General features: G+C 44.3%; 1 protein-coding gene across 9 annotated transcripts in view; it reads left to right on the forward strand.

Annotated features, from left to right (window-relative positions):
- The window catches only part of FLNC (filamin C), a 162794-nt gene that overhangs the window by 65954 nt on the left and 79042 nt on the right, over nt 1-17798 (forward strand). For 5 of the 9 annotated variants that reach the window (XM_067469388.1, XM_067469389.1, XM_067469385.1 and 2 more), the window contains 3 exons: nt 239-401; nt 3145-3345; nt 10362-10490. In XM_067469388.1, coding sequence (XP_067325489.1) covers nt 239-401; nt 3145-3345; nt 10362-10490 — 493 coding nt within the window. The remainder of the gene's footprint in view (nt 1-238; nt 402-3144; nt 3346-10361; nt 10491-17798) is intronic. The other 4 variants (XM_060776353.2, XM_067469390.1, XM_060776354.2 and 1 more) reach the window with 1 other exon arrangement.

Consider the following 17798-nt stretch of genomic DNA (forward strand, 5'->3'; position numbering starts at 1 on the left):
CCCATGGCAGTGTAGATGTGGTCCTAGAGATTCAGAAACAACAGCAGATTCCTCCTTCAGTTATGACCCATTTGCTTCAAACAAAAAATTGAATAGATACCTAGAACAGGTCTCCTCCTTCTAGTAAACAGTGGGTTAGGGGACCAAGTTCTGCATATATCTTCCATCAATATTTCTATCCCTTCAAATGAGCGCTCCTGCATCCATGTCATTCCCCCTCTTTTCCTCCTGGCTGCAGGTGACAGTGCTCTTTGCCGGGCAGAATATCGACAAGAGTCCCTTCGAGGTCAATGTGGGGATGGCGCTGGGCGATGCCAACAAGGTCACTGCCCGTGGTCCAGGCCTGGAGCCGGTGGGGAACGTGGCCAACAAGCCCACCTACTTCGACATCTACACTGCAGGTGAGTCTGCACACTTGCTTAACCCTTCAGTGGAATGTGCTGTGACCACATGTCCATTAGAACTGTATTTTTTCATACACTGGAGTTACAGACAATGTGTCTTTCTCTAACACAGCATTATCTACCTGACAAAGCATACTGTTGTGGCTCAGCTGGAACCACAGACTGATAGTGTTGTTTCTGAATCAGATTGGGTCTCAGAGTGACTCAGATGAGGATGATGGGATCCGGGTTCACAATCAGGTTCAAAATGTTCCTTTTGTCGACAGTGAGGAACAGGGTGTGCAAGTTTGGTTGCCCACAGCAGGGAATTATGTTTTTGATACTGAAACTAGCCAGGTGCAAATTGGCTCAGAAAAGGAGGACAGTTCTCAACCTGATAGTAGGCAGGAAGACAACCAGACTGACACTAACGAGCAGCTTGACCTAGAGGAAACGGGAACCTTAGATCAGGCTGACCGTTTGGAATTCAGAGTTCGAAGGAGTGTGAGAATAGCCAACAAGAAGGAGGTCAGAGGCCAAAGAAATGCTTTCATGTGTTGCAAAGGGTATTAAGCAGGGAGTTTGAAAACAGACCTTTGTCCGAGCAATGTTTTGCTCAATCAAGCAGCTTGTGCTCATTTGTCTGGATTATCTTGTAGTTCTTGTGTCCATGGTCTCAGGACTTTGTCATGTTTTCATGGGATTTTGTTTTGTTGGTGCCTCTTGGAATCATGCTTCATAGTGTCATGTTATATTGATCTCTTGGAACCTTACTTGCTTTTATAAGAACTTTTTATCTTGTATTTTTCAATAAACTACGAAGACTTCAGTCCGTGTGCAGTTTGGTGATTTCAGCAAGGTGAATCTATTCTGAGGTGCGACACATACTATAGATTTCTGCTGGAGGACCTAGAGATTCCTAACAGGCATTATCTCTAGGAATTTGTTAACTCCTCCAGCAGAACTATGTGCTGCACTCCAGGACAGGAATAACTCTCTGACTTTAAAACACCACACATTGAATAGGAAAACAATCCTTTTATTGAAGATAAGTAAAAACAGCAAAGTAAAAAAACACTTTAAAGGAATAGGTAAATCCAATTAGGTGAAACTTGGGCCCTTCCTCCAGGTTTTCTGGACTTCCTTCAGTACATGGATAACATTCTTCAATATGTGGACGACATACTCATAGCACAGCCGTGGGCCAGCTCTGGCCCTTTCTGGTCCACATATTGAAGGATGTTGTCCATGTACTGAAGGGATTGTGGGAGTTGAAGTCCAAGACACCTGGAGGGAGGGTCCAAGTTGGCCCATGTGTGTGCTATGGGTATGTCGTCCACATATTGAAGGATGTTGTCCATATGCTGAAGGAACAAATTACTCCAAGGTAGAGTTCAGAAATGCCCAAAAACAACGTCCACAACTCTCTAACAAAATCCAAAGAACCAGGAAACGTTGATCCAGGGCCTGAGCAGGTAATCACAAGAGACAAAAACCAAACCAGGAAACAAGGAATCTTTTAGTATAAATCTTCAAAGCAAGGCTTTTATGAGACAAGGACAAGAATTGAGCATGATTCAAAATGATGCTTCATCTGACTGTATTTTCCATGCTTGGAACTTACTAAGCACTCAGAAACTGGTTTCGCTTTCCTTGAGAGCCCTTATCTTTTTCTGTTGAAGCTTGGCAGAACACCGAAGGCATTGCTCGGCCTGTCTGTTTTGGCTAATTTCCGCCCACCTATCAATATGCTCATTAGTTTCTGCAGTTGCCGAGTTGTTTTTAAGCTCCAAATCCTGGGAACTCTTCTTGGAGTAATTCAGGGAGTAAACCATCATTCCTATTCCTTGTAGGAACATTCTCATGGGAAACTACACTGAGTAGGTGTCTCTCTGTCATTCTCTGCATCAATATCACTGACCAAACTATTGCCATCTTGAACCTCATTTGCATCGTTCCCCACATCCAAAGCACCCTGATCCTGAAACACAATCACTTACTTACTTAGGTGATCCCTCGTAGTCCGAGGATGATAGTCCTCCAAGTGTAGTATCCTGGCGGTGGGTCCGTAGGTAACTGTGGAGCCCTATTCTTGATCTGCATCTTCTCCCACAGTGAGGGCATTGGTTTCCAGGTGGGAGGCGGTCCCGGTCAGGGTTGGCTTGACGTGCCTTCCTCTTGGCACGTTTCTCTCTTTTGCCCTCCATTTGTGCCTCTTCAAATTCTACAGCACTGCTGGTCACAGCTGACCTCCAACTGGAGGCACTATGGCGTCTTGTGGGCAATTTGAACCAGAGGATCTACACATTTCTATAGGAATTTGCTACGTCCTCTTATGCAACTCTGTGAAGCATGCAATAGATTTGGGTTAGACGGTTTAGAAATCCTTGAGAAATTGTCTGAGACAAGTGTGAATGTTGCAATTGGCTACCTTGATTAGCATTGAATGAACTTGCAGCTTCAAAGCCTGGCTGCTTCCTGCTTGGGGGAATCCTTTGTTGGGAGGGGTTAGCCGGCCCTGATTATTTCTTGTCTGGAGTTCCCTTGTTTTTACTGTTATGCTTTTAGAGTTTTTAAATCTGGCTACTAGTGTTAAAAAAACTCTAAAATCATAAAAGTAAAAACTTACAGCAACCCAGTTTCCTTAAATTGCTCCAGCATCACTGTTGGGTATATGCCCCTGTTTGCAATGCCTTGCGTTATGCTTGAGTCTGTTAATGCGACCTATGTGGTATTGACCCTCGGTCTCTGTTCCTCTTAGGGGCCGGGGCCGGCGACGTAGGGGTGGTGATCGTGGACCCGCAGGGCCGTCGCGACACGGTGGAGGTGGTCCTGGAGGACAAAGGAGACAACATCTTCCGCTGCACCTACCGCCCCGTCCTGGAGGGTCCGCACACGATTTACGTCACTTTCGCCGGCGCTCAGATCCCCAAGAGCCCCTTCACCGTCAACGTGGCAGAAGGTCAGCCCTGCTTGTGGCTCCCCATCCCTTCCCTGCTTGACCCCTTTGCACTGCCCTCCCTCCCTCCTGCTTTTCCAGGCTTTTCATCCATCCATCTCTCCATCCATCCATCTCCAAATACCATTCTAATACTTTCCTTAACTTTTCCATCAGGAGGCATCTACACCCAGCATGGGCCAACTTTGGCTCTCCCTCCAGGTGTTTTGGACTTCAACTCCCACAATTCCTAACAGCCGGTAGGCTGTTAGGAATTGTGGGAATTGAAGTCCAAAACACCTGGAGGGCCCAAGTTGGCCCATGCCTGGTTTTGAGTGTTGGAAAGCACAAGGCGAGAACTGAAATAGCGAGGGCAGAAAGGCAGCTGCTCGAAGGCCCCTTGGCCTGCTAATTGTGGAGTGCTTTAATTATATCTGGTTGTGAATGACAGCGACAACCGCAATCCCTGGATTCCTCAGTCACATCTCAGCTATTTGTCCCACCTCGAAGCTATTTGCCTTTCTTGCTGGGGTTTGGAATGGAGTCCATTCAGAACGAGCTGGGTTTGGAAATCAGCTAAGGGCAAATGCATACTTTATGTTGCACTCCAGAACAGGAATAACCCTCTGATTTTAAAAACACCACACATTGAGTAGGAAAAAAATCCTTTTTTATTGAAGATAAGTAAAAGCAGCAAAGTAAAAAAGCACTTTAAAGGAATAGGTAAATCCAATTAGGTAAGAAGATAAGCAGGAACAAACTAGTCCAAGGTATGGTGCAGCAAAGTTCAAAGCAAAGTCCAAGCAGCAAAGTAAAAAAGCACTTTAAAGGAATAGGTAAATCCAATTAGGTAAGAAGATAAGCAGGAACAAATTAGTCCAAGGTATGGTTCAGCAAAGTTCAAAACAAAGTCCAAGCAGCAAAGTAAAAAAGCACTTTAAAGGAATAGGTACATCCAATTAGATAAGAAGATAAGCAGGAACAAATTTGTCCAAGGTATGGTTCAGCAAAGTTCAAAACAAAGTCCAAGCAGCAAAGTAAAAAAGCACTTTAAAGGAATAGGTACATCCAATTAGGTCAGAAGATAAGCAGGAACAAATTAGTCCAAGGTATGGTTCAGCAAAATTCAAAACAAAGTCCAGACTTCTCTAATAAAATCCAAAGAACCAGGAAAATGTTGATATATAATCACAAGAGACAAAGAGTCTAACCATAAACAAGAAATCCTTAAATATGAATCTTCCGAGGAAGGCTTCCATGAGAGGAGAGCAAGAACTTAGCAGGATTCTAAAACGATGCTTCATCTGACTATATTTCCCATGCTTGGAACTTTATATCCCCCTGTTAAGCCATTCCAAGCACTCAGAAATGGGTTTCGTTTTCCTTGAATGCATCTCATCTTTGTCTGTCAACAGAGGCAGCCCTAGGTAATTTTCAACGGTAATCAAACAGTATTTTGGCACCCCCCCCCCCCAACCAATCACTGATATATATATTCTGTTCGTCGTGGGAGTTCTGTGTGCCATATTTGGTTCAATTCCATCACTGGTGAAGTTCAGAATGCTCTTTCATTGTAGGTGGACTATACATCCCAGTAACTACAACTCACATATGTCAAGGTCTATTTTCCCCCCCAAGAGTGCCCCTGGGCAAAATCAACTATACTGCAAATGCTTACTTTGCGTAATGGGTTGAGCCGCCCCTGTCTGTCGAAGTGTGGCAGAACGCTGAAGGCCTTGGTCGAGCTGTCTGTTTTGGCTAATTTCCAACCGCCTCTCTATATACTCATTAGTTTCTGCAGGTGCCGAGTTGTTTTCAAGCCCCAAATCCTGGGAACTCTCTGGGAGCAATTCAGGGAGTAAACTCTCATCCCTATACCCTGTAGGACAGTGGTTCTCAACCTTCCTAATGCCATGACCCCTGAATACAGTCCCTCATGTTGTGGTGACCCCCATAACAACCATAACATTGTTTTTGTTGCTACTTCATAACAGTCATTTTACTACTGTTATAAATCATAATGTAAATATCAGATATGCAAGATGTATTTTCATTCACTGGACCAAACTGGGCACAAATACCCAATGCACCTACATGTAAATGCTAGTGGGGTTGGGGGAGGATTGATTTTGTAATTTGGGAGTTGTAGTTGCTGGGATTTATAGTTCACCTATAATCAAAGAGCATTCTGAACTCCACCAGTAATGGATTTGAACCTAATTTGCAACACAGAACTCCCATGGCCAACGGAAAACACTGGAAAGGTTTGGTGGGTATTGACCTTGAGTTTGGGAGTTGTAGTTCACCTATATCCAGAGAGCACTGTGGATTCACGCAATGGTGGCTCTGGACCAAACTTGGCACAAATATTCAATGTGTGCAAATGTGAACACTGGTGGAGCCTGGGGAAAATAGACCTTGACTTTTGAGAGTTGTAGTTGCTAGGATTTATAGTTCATTACAATCAAAGAACATTCTGAACTCCACCAACGATAGAATTGGCTCAAACTTCCCACATGGAATCCCCATGACCATCAGAAAATACTGTGTTTTCTGATGGTCTTTGGCGACCCCTCTGACACCCCTTCGCGACCCCCTCAGGGGTCCCGACCCCCAGGTTGAGAAACACTGCTGTAGGAACATTCTCATGAGAAACTACACTTTATTTATTTATTTATTTATTAGATGCACTTATTGACCGCCATTCTCAGCCCTTACGGGTGACTCATGGTGTACAGTACACATAAAAAGACAGTTACAGAGGCCAGTATCAACAACATATGACTATACAACAAATACAAACTACATAAAAATCCGCTTCGTCTCTTAGTAGAATCATAGCCAGTCTCATTTTCCTTATACCATTCCAGTTCTCATTACCGTAATGTTGTTGCTTAGCACTTAATTAAATGCCCTCTCGAACAGCCAGGTCTTAAGGCTTTTTCGAAAGGACATGAGGGAGGGCGCCTGTCTGATGTCACTTTGAACCGGCGTCTCTATGTCATTCTCTGCATTGATATCATTGACCAAACCATTGCCAAATCTTGACCCTCATTGATATCATTCCCCACATCCAAAGCACCTTGATCTTGAAGCACAATCACACCAACACTTAGTTGGAGTTTGTTTTGGTATGTTTGAGTCCCTTGGACATTGCAAACGCCTTCACTTGCGGCAATATATTATAACCCATGCATTTGCAAAGGGTATATTCTTGAGGAAACATGAAACGTCAGATAATAGTGAATCCTATTGAAATCCACAATTGCCCCGACCTTGAGGTTGCCCACTCTTAGATCATTATGCCACCCAAAGAGTTGGGCATTTCCCCCTTCATCTCCTCCTAATTCTCTCAGGAAAGGTTCCGTCTAATTGTTGTTTATCCGTCCCTAAAAAGAATAAGTTCTGTTGCGAGACCTGGAACCCAGCAATGACCTTCTTTCTTTCCTGCAGCGAAAAACAGGAATTTCTGACTTATCGGAGCTTCCTGAAAACAATCCTATTTTCCTGAAATGGTTGAGCCTTTCTCTTTAGTGCAAACTTTCCAATTTTTTCGTCAGGACAGAATATTGTGTTTTACTGCCTTGCAAAACCCTTCGTACCATAAGTGTAGTTAATTTGCAAGATAGGCTTTCAGTTCTCATCCTTAAATGCATTTACTAGAACTTCATCCACTTGTGAGTAAATGTGTGCACAGTTGCAACCCATTTTGGCAGATGTGGCAAACAAAGGTGTATCTATATGGTAGAATTAATACAGTTTGACCCCACTGATGTGGGATAAAGGGAGATCTAGTTCTACTAGCCCTTTAGCCTTCTCTGCCAAAAGGAGCTGGTGACTCACTAAACTACAACCCCCATGATTTCATATATTTGTAATTATATGCTAATATGTCTATGTATTGTTGAAGGCTTTCATGGCCGGAATCACTGGGTTGTTGTAGGTTTTTTCAGGCTATATGGCCATGTTTTAGAGGCATTCTCTCCTGACATTTTGCCTGCATCTATGGCAAGCATCAGCATCATGCTTGCCATAGATGCAGGCGAAACGTCAGGAGAGAATGCCTCTAGAACATGGCCATATAGCCTGAAAAAACCTACAACAACCCAGTAATACCTTTATGTTAAGCCACTTTGTAGGAGAGATAAAGTGATGTATTTATGAGTGATGGTCATCAGCCTAACAACCCAATGTATGTCCTTCACTCAAAAAAATAATAATATTTTGTCATTTGGGAGTTGTAGTTGCTGGGATTTATAGTTCACCTACAATCAAAGAGCATTCTGAACCCCACCAATGATGGAATTGAAACAAACTTGGCACACAGTTCTCCCATGACCAACTGAAAATACTACAAGGGATTGGTGGGCAGTGTGCTTTGGTTTTGGAGTTGTAGTTCAGCTACACCCAGAGATCACTCTGGATTCAAACAATGATGGATCTGGACCAAACTCTACACGAAGACTCAATATGCCCAAATGTGAATACTGGTGGAATTTGGGGGAAATAGAATCTTGACATTTGGGAGTTGTAGTTGCTGGGATTTATAGTTCACCTACAATCAAAGAGCATTCTGAACCCCACCAATGATGGAATTGAACCAAACTTGGCACACAGTTCTCCCATAACAAACAGAAAATACTACAAGGGTTTGGTGGGCAGTGTCCTTTGGTTTTGGAGTTGTAGTTCACCTACACCCAGAGATCACTGTGGACTCAAACAATGATGGATCTGGACCAAACTCTACATGAATACTCAATATGCCCAGATGTGAACACTGGTGGAATTTGGGGGAAATAGAATATTGACATTTGGGAGTTGTAGTTGCTGGGATTTATAGTTCACCTAAAATCACAGAGCATTCTGAACCCCACCAACGATAGAATTGGGCCAAACCTCCCACACAGAACCCCCATGACCACCAGACTGGACCACAGCAACGCGTGGTAACGCGTGTTAATTTGTGGTATTAACATAACTCAAAAACCACTGGACGAATTGACACCAAATTTAGACATAATATACCTATCAGGCCAGCAAGTGATCATCACTCATAAAAACACCAAAAAAACGCAACGCAAGGGACTTAAAAAGCCAAAAAACCAAAAAAAGACACTACAGCACATGCACAAAAATGACTCCCCCAGCAAACAAAACACACAATAGGACATCCACACTCTCTTCCGGACTACAGCTCCCAGCATGCCCTAGACCAGGCCCTTTAGGAGAGGAGGAGGATCCAAATGCACTGCTTCCAAGATGCAAGCTTTCTTCTCCTTGGATTTTTTTGAGAGCATCCCAATCCCTGCAGATTTGAAATTTCCTATTCCTGGACTGCAACTCCCAGCAATCCTCCAGATAGATAAGGTAGATAGATTAGATAGAGATAGATAGGTAGGTAGATAGATCAATCAGGAGGACTGCTGGGAGTTGCAGTCCAAGAATAGGTAGAGAAGGAAGAACACCAGGAGGAGGGCCGAAGTTGGCCCATGCCTGCGCTATTTACAGTGTTTATATTCCATCCTTCTCACCTTGCAGGGGACTCAGGGTGGATTACAATGCCATTTAGACATACAACATATATAGACAGACACAGAGGCAATTTAACATTCCAGCTTTCCAGCTTCATTGTTGCAACCCAGAGCATGAAACGAGACCATAAGATAACAATCCACCACATTTGACTGTGGGAAAAAAACAATCCCTTTTTATTGATGAAAAATGGTTACAAAATAGAGGAAAATGCAAAGTCAAAAAGCCACAGTAAAATTCAACAGTCAGGAATATCCATGAACGATCAAAATCCAAAAACAACACTGTAAAAACCTGGAACCTGTTAGCAATTCACTAACCATACTTGGAGCACTAGAAGCCTCTTGGGATGTAGGCCACGGGAAACGGGAAATCTGCCAAGGTAATGCCTCAGTCTAAATGATGCCCGATCTAACGAGACAACCCGGCGAGAGGCACTTTAAACTGAAGAAACTGTTTAGTGACACGCCTCCAGGCTTTGAAGCCTGTGTTTCCTTTTCCCTTAATCTGCTTGACCTTCGCAGACTCTACGATTCACTCCTGTTTTTCCAAATCTGTCCTTTTCTACCCTCATTAAGGAAGCCAGGTGTTAGCTCCTCTGGAGAACTATCACCGCTTGACTCTGAAACATTTTCATCAGAATGTGTAGTTTCACTTTCCAAGCCACTGACCTCAGAATCAACATTTTCAGTAGCATCAGAAAATACAATCAGAGAATCAGGTTCAGGTTCAGCAATCAGAGAATCAGGTTCAGGTTTACACGCAGGCTGAACCCCAACTTTCATGAGGGTATGTTCAGTTATGGCCACAAGGGGAGCTGCCGCTTCACCGTCCAATTGTGACACCAAGTCCTTGATGGAGTACTTCCTCATTCTTCTGCACACTGCTGGAAGGTTTTATGGCATCGTAAATGAGTTGAATTGGCCACAAGGGGAGCTGCCACTTCTCCGTCCACTTGTGACACCTTGATGGAGTACTTCCTCATTCTTCTGCACACTGCTGGAAGGTTTTATGGCATAGTAAATGAGTTGAATTGGCCACAAGGGGAGCTGCCACTTCTCCGTCCACTTGTGACACCTTGATGGAGTACTTCCTCATTCTTCTGCACACTGCTGGAAGGTTTTATGGCATAGTAAATGAGTTGAATTGGCCACAAGGGGAGCTGCCGCTTCTCCGTCCACTTGTCACACCAAGTCCTTGATGGAGTACTTCCTCATTCTTTTGCACACTGCTGGAAGGTTTTATGGCATAGTAAATGAGTTAAATTGGCCACAAGGGGAGCTGCCGCTTCTCCATCCACTTGGACCACCTTGATGGAGTACTTCCTCATTCTTCTGCACACTGCTGGAAGGTTTTATGGCATTGTAAATGAGTTAAATGAGCCTCCCCGCGTATTATCCCCGTTATTGCCCTCTCCTGGTCTCGCTGCTGGTTCCTTCCCCCTCCTGCTTCTCCTCTCCTCTGTCCCCGGACTAACTCCTCCTCTCCTCTCTCCTCTGGCCCTGCAGCACTGCCTTCCCCGCAGCCTCTGCCCGGCGTCACCCCCCTCCAGATCATCCCTCAGTCCGTCCGCACCCCGCCTGCCGACAAGGCCAAGAAAGTCCCGCCCCCCACTCTGCCCAAGCCGCGGAAGCCAAGTCAGTAGCGGCCGGCCTCTCCTGCCCATCGATGCATGGCCTGGGCATGGCATGTGACTGGCCCGGTGCTCTTGTGCCGGTCCTTTCGTTTGTGGTCCCTCAGAGCTATGAGCCTTGGTGTGGTGTTGGAGGTCTTACAACGTTGAGGTCTTCAAGATGCCAGCTACTGTTTGAGAGGCAACACTGAAGTTTTAGCAAGTTCAATCTCGAAGACCTTCATGGCCGGAATCACTGAGTTGCTGTGAGTTTTCCAGGTTGTATGGCCATGTTCCAGTAGTATTCTCTCCTGATGCTTCGCCTGCATCTGTGTCAAGCATCCTCAGAGGATGCAGGTGATGCAGGTGAAACGTCAGGAGAGAATGCTGCTGGAACATGGCCATGCAGTCCGGAAAACTCACAGCAAACTAGTGCTTCTGACCATGAAAGCCTTGGACAACACATTGAATTTGCACAACTTCAGATGCTCTGTTCCAATCATTGCCAACCTCGTAGCGCTTCTCTGAGCAAGAGCGCATGACAGAACTTGGGATGCATGTGTCGAATGCAAGGCCTATGGGTCGAATCCGGTCCTGATGTGGCTTTCCTTGAGTTCCTGTCTTCCTCTTCATTAGATATCATGAATTAGAGCCGACGAGAGTTGGAACACAGGAACATATGGAAGGCTATACTTTGTTCAGTTGAGTTTGGAGAGCATGGTTTTGAGTTGAAATAGAAAGCTTGTGGATAGGATGCTTGATGTTTGAATGCCCTTTCACCTTTCCCCAACCTCGGAGCCACAAGGGCTGCTAGGTTGCCATTCCCATCATCCCCAGTCCGCAGGACAGGTAGCACAAAGTGATGGGAGCTGTCATTCAATAACACTTGGGGACACAGATTCAATGGCTCATTCAAGGCAACCGCAATACCCTTGGTGATACTAAGTTAGACACCCCTGACTTAGAAATGCCTAGTGAGGACACATTGCAGGCTGGCAGAGGCTTAATTTGCCTTTGCCAAAATGGGACAATTGGAGGATATGTCACAAAAAGTATGGTTTGACCTTACTTTGCAAGTTTTTGCCCTGAAACATCAGGTCCTGGACTTGTCTTACCTTGGCACCCCTACTCCCTATACTTTTGCAAACTTTAGGGGCACTGGGTGAAAATAAATGCAAATAGAAGTAAAAATAGCAAAGATCACTTCTCTAGTCATTTTCTAGGTCCTCCGGTGATATTTTATGGTGTATTGTTTTTAATGTTGTGAGTTGCTTTGCGTCTCATTTAAGAGAGAAAAACAGAATAACAACAACAACAACAACAATAACAACTTGTAGCAAACATTGTACTGGAGGATCTAGAAAATGCCAAGAGAAGTCTTTCTTTTTTGCTCACTTTGCTCCTGCCTTAAAATGGTTTTATTATGGCAGGAGCAATTCACATGTTTTCACCAAAAGAGCTAGATCCTTCCAGAGATTTGACCCAGCAGCTCAGGTGTAATCTTCTTCCTGGTGTGAATTGTGTAGGTGTAAAGTGTTGTCCTTCTCCTCGACATCCCCGGTGCATTCGTCAAGGACAATCCATTGAGATTCGTCCAAGAGCCTATGGTTCTCCTGTATGTGTTCCTGTTGCTCCTGGTCTATGGTTGGGGATGGTACACCTGCACGATTGTGCAAGTGTGAATGTTGTGAAGTGTTGTCCCAGTCAGACATAAAACCACTGCAGGTTCTGCAGGGCATGTTTTTGATCCATGCAGCAAGCTCAACTCTTGCAAAAAACCACAATCAGTTAGCTGACTTTTGCAGTGAAAATTGCAAGATCAACTGAGCAAAAGAAAAGAAAATGAGGAATTCAGGCTAGCAGGATGGCCAGTCTGAGAGCTTGGAAAAGTTACTTATCCCTAGTGTTCCTCAGCCAGTATGACAAAGGAATTTGAGGATCAGTAGTCTTCTGAAAGTAACTTCCCCAAGCTGTGTTGTCAGGGTAATTGCAATGCTCCTTTCCTTGGAATTCTGTGTGGTGCATGGCATGGAGAATCCCATTCTTTCCGTGCATCAGAGTCTTGGTTGCACTTGCAGCGCATCATGTGTCACTTTGAGATGCATTGCCACCTGGGACAGCAGGTTGTGTGCTGTCGCACGCTGGGCCTGTGCATAAGACTGTAGACAGGACATAAATTCTGTGTGCCCAACGGGACGCCGGGGCTGCCTCAAATTAAAGGCCCTTGGATTTCCTTAAAACAGAGTCTTTAGATTGCTTCAAGTTTCAACAAAGTTCTTTATTATTGATGAAAACAAACAGGTACTTTAAAGCTTTCTCAACAGTCTATTGGCTCTCTCTCAATCTTGTCCACAGGGAACAGGCACTATCTTCATAAACTGTACATTAACTAATGGGAAAATCCTTAACTTCTAATCTGGGCAGTCTGTCTTTGCCTCTGATGGCGTGGAGCCCTACACCCGATACCAACTGCATCTGGCTTCCGCGAGTGACCCTTACCAAGCAGAGCTTTGTAGACTTCCAGGGGAAAAGGAGTTCAGGTTTCGGTGATGGCTGGTTGAAGTCCCTCAGCAAAGGAGTTGTAAGGCTGTATGATCCTCGGCCAAGCTGTGGGCTGTATAACCCCAGCCAAGCTGTAGAGCCCTTTCTCCCCGGCCAAGCTGTTGAAGACGAAGCTTTCTACAGGAGCTCTTGGTTTTATGTCCTGTGTGAAAGGCTTCTCTGTGTGGACTGAACTCAAAATGGCTCCTATTCCCTCTAAAATCCAAAAAGGGGGCGGGACCAGGGAACCTAACTATAATTGACAGGTGGCTTGCCCTATGATTGCAGCCAAAAGAAGCCACCTATCTGCAGAGTCCCTAAAACTTAGGACTATAACAAACATTAAATGCAAAATTGGTGCTCCTAGTGCAGTTGTACCTGCACAGGTTGAGTGTCTCTTATCCAAATTGCTAGAGGACCAGAATCATAGAATCATAGAATCATAGAATCAAAGAGTTGGAAGAGACCTCATGGGCCATCTAGTCCAACCCCCTGCCAAGAAGCAGGAATATTGCATTCAAATCACCCCTGACAGATGGCCATCCAGCCTCTGCTTAAAAGCTTCCAAAGAAGGAGCCTCCACCACACTCCGGGGCAGAGAGTTCCACTGCTGAACGGCTCTCACAGTCAGGAAGTTCTTCCTAATGTTCAGATGGAATCTCCTCTCTTGTAGTTTGAAGCCATTGTTCCACGAAAGAAGTGTTCCTTCTTTCGGATTTTTCCAGATTTTGGAATACTTTCATATACGCAGTGAGATACATATCTTAGAGACGGGACCCGAATCTTGACATTCGTTTATGTTTCATCGGCACCTTGCAGGTTTCCTACCAATTTCATGCCAATCTCCCTTTCTCTGCTAACACTGACAGTAAAGTAAGAGCAACTTGAGTCTAGATTGCTTAGAGAGAAGGAGAGGAGGATTATCCTCATTGCAAAGCAGCGGACTTTTGGAACATATTGCAAGCATACAGATTCTGCACCTTTTATCCTAATGAATATCCTAATGCAGATCTAGGAATGCATTTCATGGAATCTCAGAACTAGAAGGTTCCCCCAAAGGCCATCCAGTCCAACCACAATGCAAAAGCATGCCCTGTTCCCTTGACTCTCCCTCTCTCCTTTGTTCAGGATGACTAAAACCACTAATTTTCTTCTTTCATCTGCATTCATATCTGCATCTGTCACTACAATCATGCTTTGAAAAGGTATCGCATGCCGGATGGGAAACAGAGGGAATGAAGTGCTTGTGGGGCGTTATTTATTTCCATCTTTAAATTCAAATTTAAGCAGAAATGAAGAAGACAATACTTATATATATGTGTATATAAACACAAACACAATCGAATAGTAATAACCTAACTAAATGCACAATTTCCCATACCAGCATAAGCTCTACTCCCAAATACAAACATAAATGCATAAATTAGTTTTAAAAGAGGGCTTCCTGTTTCTCTTTTGTCGGTTTCGTTAAAATTTAATATTTTTTCCCACCTGATAGCCAAAAAGTAGTTCAGTTCGGCTTCTTTTTACATTAAGAAATGAATATCCCAACAGTTTAGATTTCCAAACTTGTAAATAAAGTATGGAAATAAAGGTTTCCATTCTTCTATGAATGTGCCCAGTGACTGATCCTCCAACAAAATGGTGAAGTTGTCCACTTCCGGTAGTTCCCACTACTTCTTCCTCTTCCTTTTCTTCCTCTTCTCAAGCGTCTTCTTCCTCCTCCTTCTCCTCCTTTCTTCCTCTTCTTCCTCTTCTTTCTCCTCCCCATCTTCTTCTTCTTCCTCTTCTTCCTCTCCCCTCTTCCTCCTCCTCCTCCTCCTCCTCTTATTCCTCTTCTCCCTCCTTTTCCTCCTCCTCCTCCTCATCTTCCTCTTCCTCTTCTCTTTCCTAATCTTCTTCCTCTCCCTCCTCCTCCTTTTCCTCTTCCTCTTCTCCTTCCTCTTCATCCTCCTCTTCCTTTCCTTCTTCCTAATCTTCTTCCTCTCCCTCCTCCTCTTCTTCCTTTCTCCCCTCTCCCTCCTCTCCCTCCTCCTCCTTTTCCTCTTCCTCTTCTCCTTCCTAATCTTCTTCCTCTCTCTCCTCCTTTTCCTCCTTTTCCTCTTCTCCTGCCTCTTCTTCTTCCTCCTCTTCTTCCTCTTCCCCTTCATAATCTTTTTCCTCTCCCCCTCCTCCTTTTACTCCTCTTCCTCCTCCTCTTCTTCCTCTTCTCCTTCCTAATCTTCTTCCTCTCCCTCTTTCTCTTCTTCTTCTTCCTCTTCTCCTTCCTAATCTTTTTCCTCCTTCTCCTCCTCCTCTTCTTCTTCCTCCTCCTCCTCCTTTTCTCCTTCCTAATCTTCTTTCTCTCCCCCTCCTCCTTTTACTCCTCTTCCTCCTCTCCTCCTCCTCTTATTCTTCCTCTTCCTCTTTTCTTTCCTAATCTTCTTCCTCTCCCCTCCTCCTCCTCCTCCTCCTCCTCCTCCTGATCTTCTTCCTCATCCTACTCTTCCTCTTCTCTGTCTGATCTTCTATAGTTGGTGCTTCTGCCATTTCTTAACAGGTTTCTTAACATGTGAAGAGTGGGACAGTATTCTAAGATTGAATGATTGTGTTTATTCCTGTCTTAAAGAAGGTTGGACTAGATGCCCTTTGGGGGTCTCTTCCAACCCTAGGATCCCGTAATCCTAGGAATAACAAGTCAGGCTGGTTTTCAAAGCCAGGGGCTTCATCTGAGCACCTTTTAGCAGCGACCAAGCCTAATCTCCCCGCAATCTCTCATGTAATTGGATTCAAAATCCCACGCTGTTTTCCCAGTGTTGCCCTTGGTCAAAATGGAGCTGGGCTTTGAAACAGGTGCTTGGAAACAGTCCGGATCTGCAAAGTCATGGCTGGAAGGAGAACATGGGAAGTTCTCCTTCTATTGAGTCGGACCCTTTGGTCCATTCAAACCAATTCTCTCAGCTCTGATAGGCAACTACTAGAAACTAGAACAATATTCCAAACTATAGTTGATAAATATTCTGGGAACCTGTCCAAATTCTGGACAAGTAGAATGGCTCAGCGTTTACATACAATAGTATGAATGAATTGTTTATTGTACTAGCCATAGGCTATGACATCAGTAAAATACTAACTTTATAAACACTTTCCAATATAAACCTTAAAACGTAACAAGAATTAAAACTAAAACAAGTTCTTTAAAATTATGAGAGCAGAAACATGGCAATAACAGTGTTTGCTTTGTGTCATTCCAAATCGTTTCCATTTCTGACCCCCAGTATGGATTTTGCTACTTTGGCTCTGATCTTTTGGGCTGCGATTGCGAATGTGGCAACCTTTAGTGTTATATTTTTAGAATGATCTGCTAGCAAGTCGCAGATCACCGCAGATTGTTGCCATGATGCCCTTTCTTCCAAGAGTGGTCCTAGGAGATTTTTCCTAGGGTCAGTGTACAAGGGGCAACGTAGCAAATAGTGTGTTAGGTCTTCTCTTTCCCCTGTGCCACAAATGCAAAGTCGTTGGGCATGGGGGATCCCTCTGTATCTTCCCTCTAGCCAGTTTGATGGCATTGTTTGGAATCACAGGGCTGTCAATGCTTTCCTCAGGACCGCTGACGTTAAGTCTTGAAGATATTGTTGACGATATTGGTAACTTTTTAGCCGAGGATACCAGGTAGAGAAACCTTGCAGTTTGCTAATCTGCAAGTTGTCAGCTGCATCCCTCTCCAAGATTTTGTCTCTAATCGCCTTCTTGTCCAGATGGATTAGGGTATTTGTTGACCCATCAAAGTACTGAAGGAGCAAGGCTTGCCAGTATTGTGCCCATCCTCCCTGCTTATACTGCTCCATCATGCATTGCTTTGTGATACTCTCGTCCTCCATTCCCAGGAGCCTCTTCCCATATAAGATGTTAAGCTTATGCATTCTGGCCTTAAGTGAGGGAAGATCCAATTCCAGCCTTAACAAGGCAGCTGGAGTCCCAGGGGGAAGGGCTAACAGAGCTCTTGCAAACTTATTCTGAAGACATTCAACCTGTTTTGTATTGCCCTGTCCCCAAATTTCAGCTCCATATAATAGTTGGGGTAAAATTTTAGCAGAAAAAATCTTTGCTGTGGGACATACCAAGGGCCCTCCCTTTGTTTTTCCGAAGGCTAGGACTGAGTTCACTGACCTCCATGCAGCTAGTTTGGCTGCCTCAATATGGCTCTTCCAATTTCCATTGTACATACAATAGACTCTGCCCTGATTTGGTATTAATATTGAAATGCAGCAATCAAAAGCAAATTCCAGTTAAACAAGAGTCTACTATACTGGACTTGAGATTAGTTTTTGCTCATGTTGTATTGCATTGTTTTGGATTCGTTTTCATTCTCCAGTTGAGTTTGCAATTTTGTTGAACAAGGCACTTTAAGGACGTGATACGTTGCATGAATCGTGGATAATAAATACATGGAATATGTGTAAGGAATTCTTGACTTGAGACACTAGCGGAATGGAGTCTTTTCTGGAAATATGTTGGTATTGCAAATATTTAGAATGGTATCTGGTGTGATTCATGTGTGTGACTGTGCTTGCCAAACAGAAATGGTGCATGAATGTTTTGCATTTTTGCAAAGATGCTCAAATAGACCAGACTCTGTGTGCAAAGGTCCTTGCAGAGCGTGTCCAACCTACAACCCCATTGCAATGCTCAAGTTCGTCCTGGCCTAGCATTTGGTGCCTCATGATTCCTCCATCCAAGCTCTTTTGCCAAGACATGTCCTTCTGGGTTCCTGGAGGTCAGATGCACGGGGCCACAGCTGTGACCGAACCTT

Source organism: Anolis sagrei, chromosome 5 (assembly GCF_037176765.1).
Source record: "Anolis sagrei isolate rAnoSag1 chromosome 5, rAnoSag1.mat, whole genome shotgun sequence".
NCBI classification, from domain to species: Eukaryota; Metazoa; Chordata; class Lepidosauria; order Squamata; family Dactyloidae; genus Anolis; species Anolis sagrei.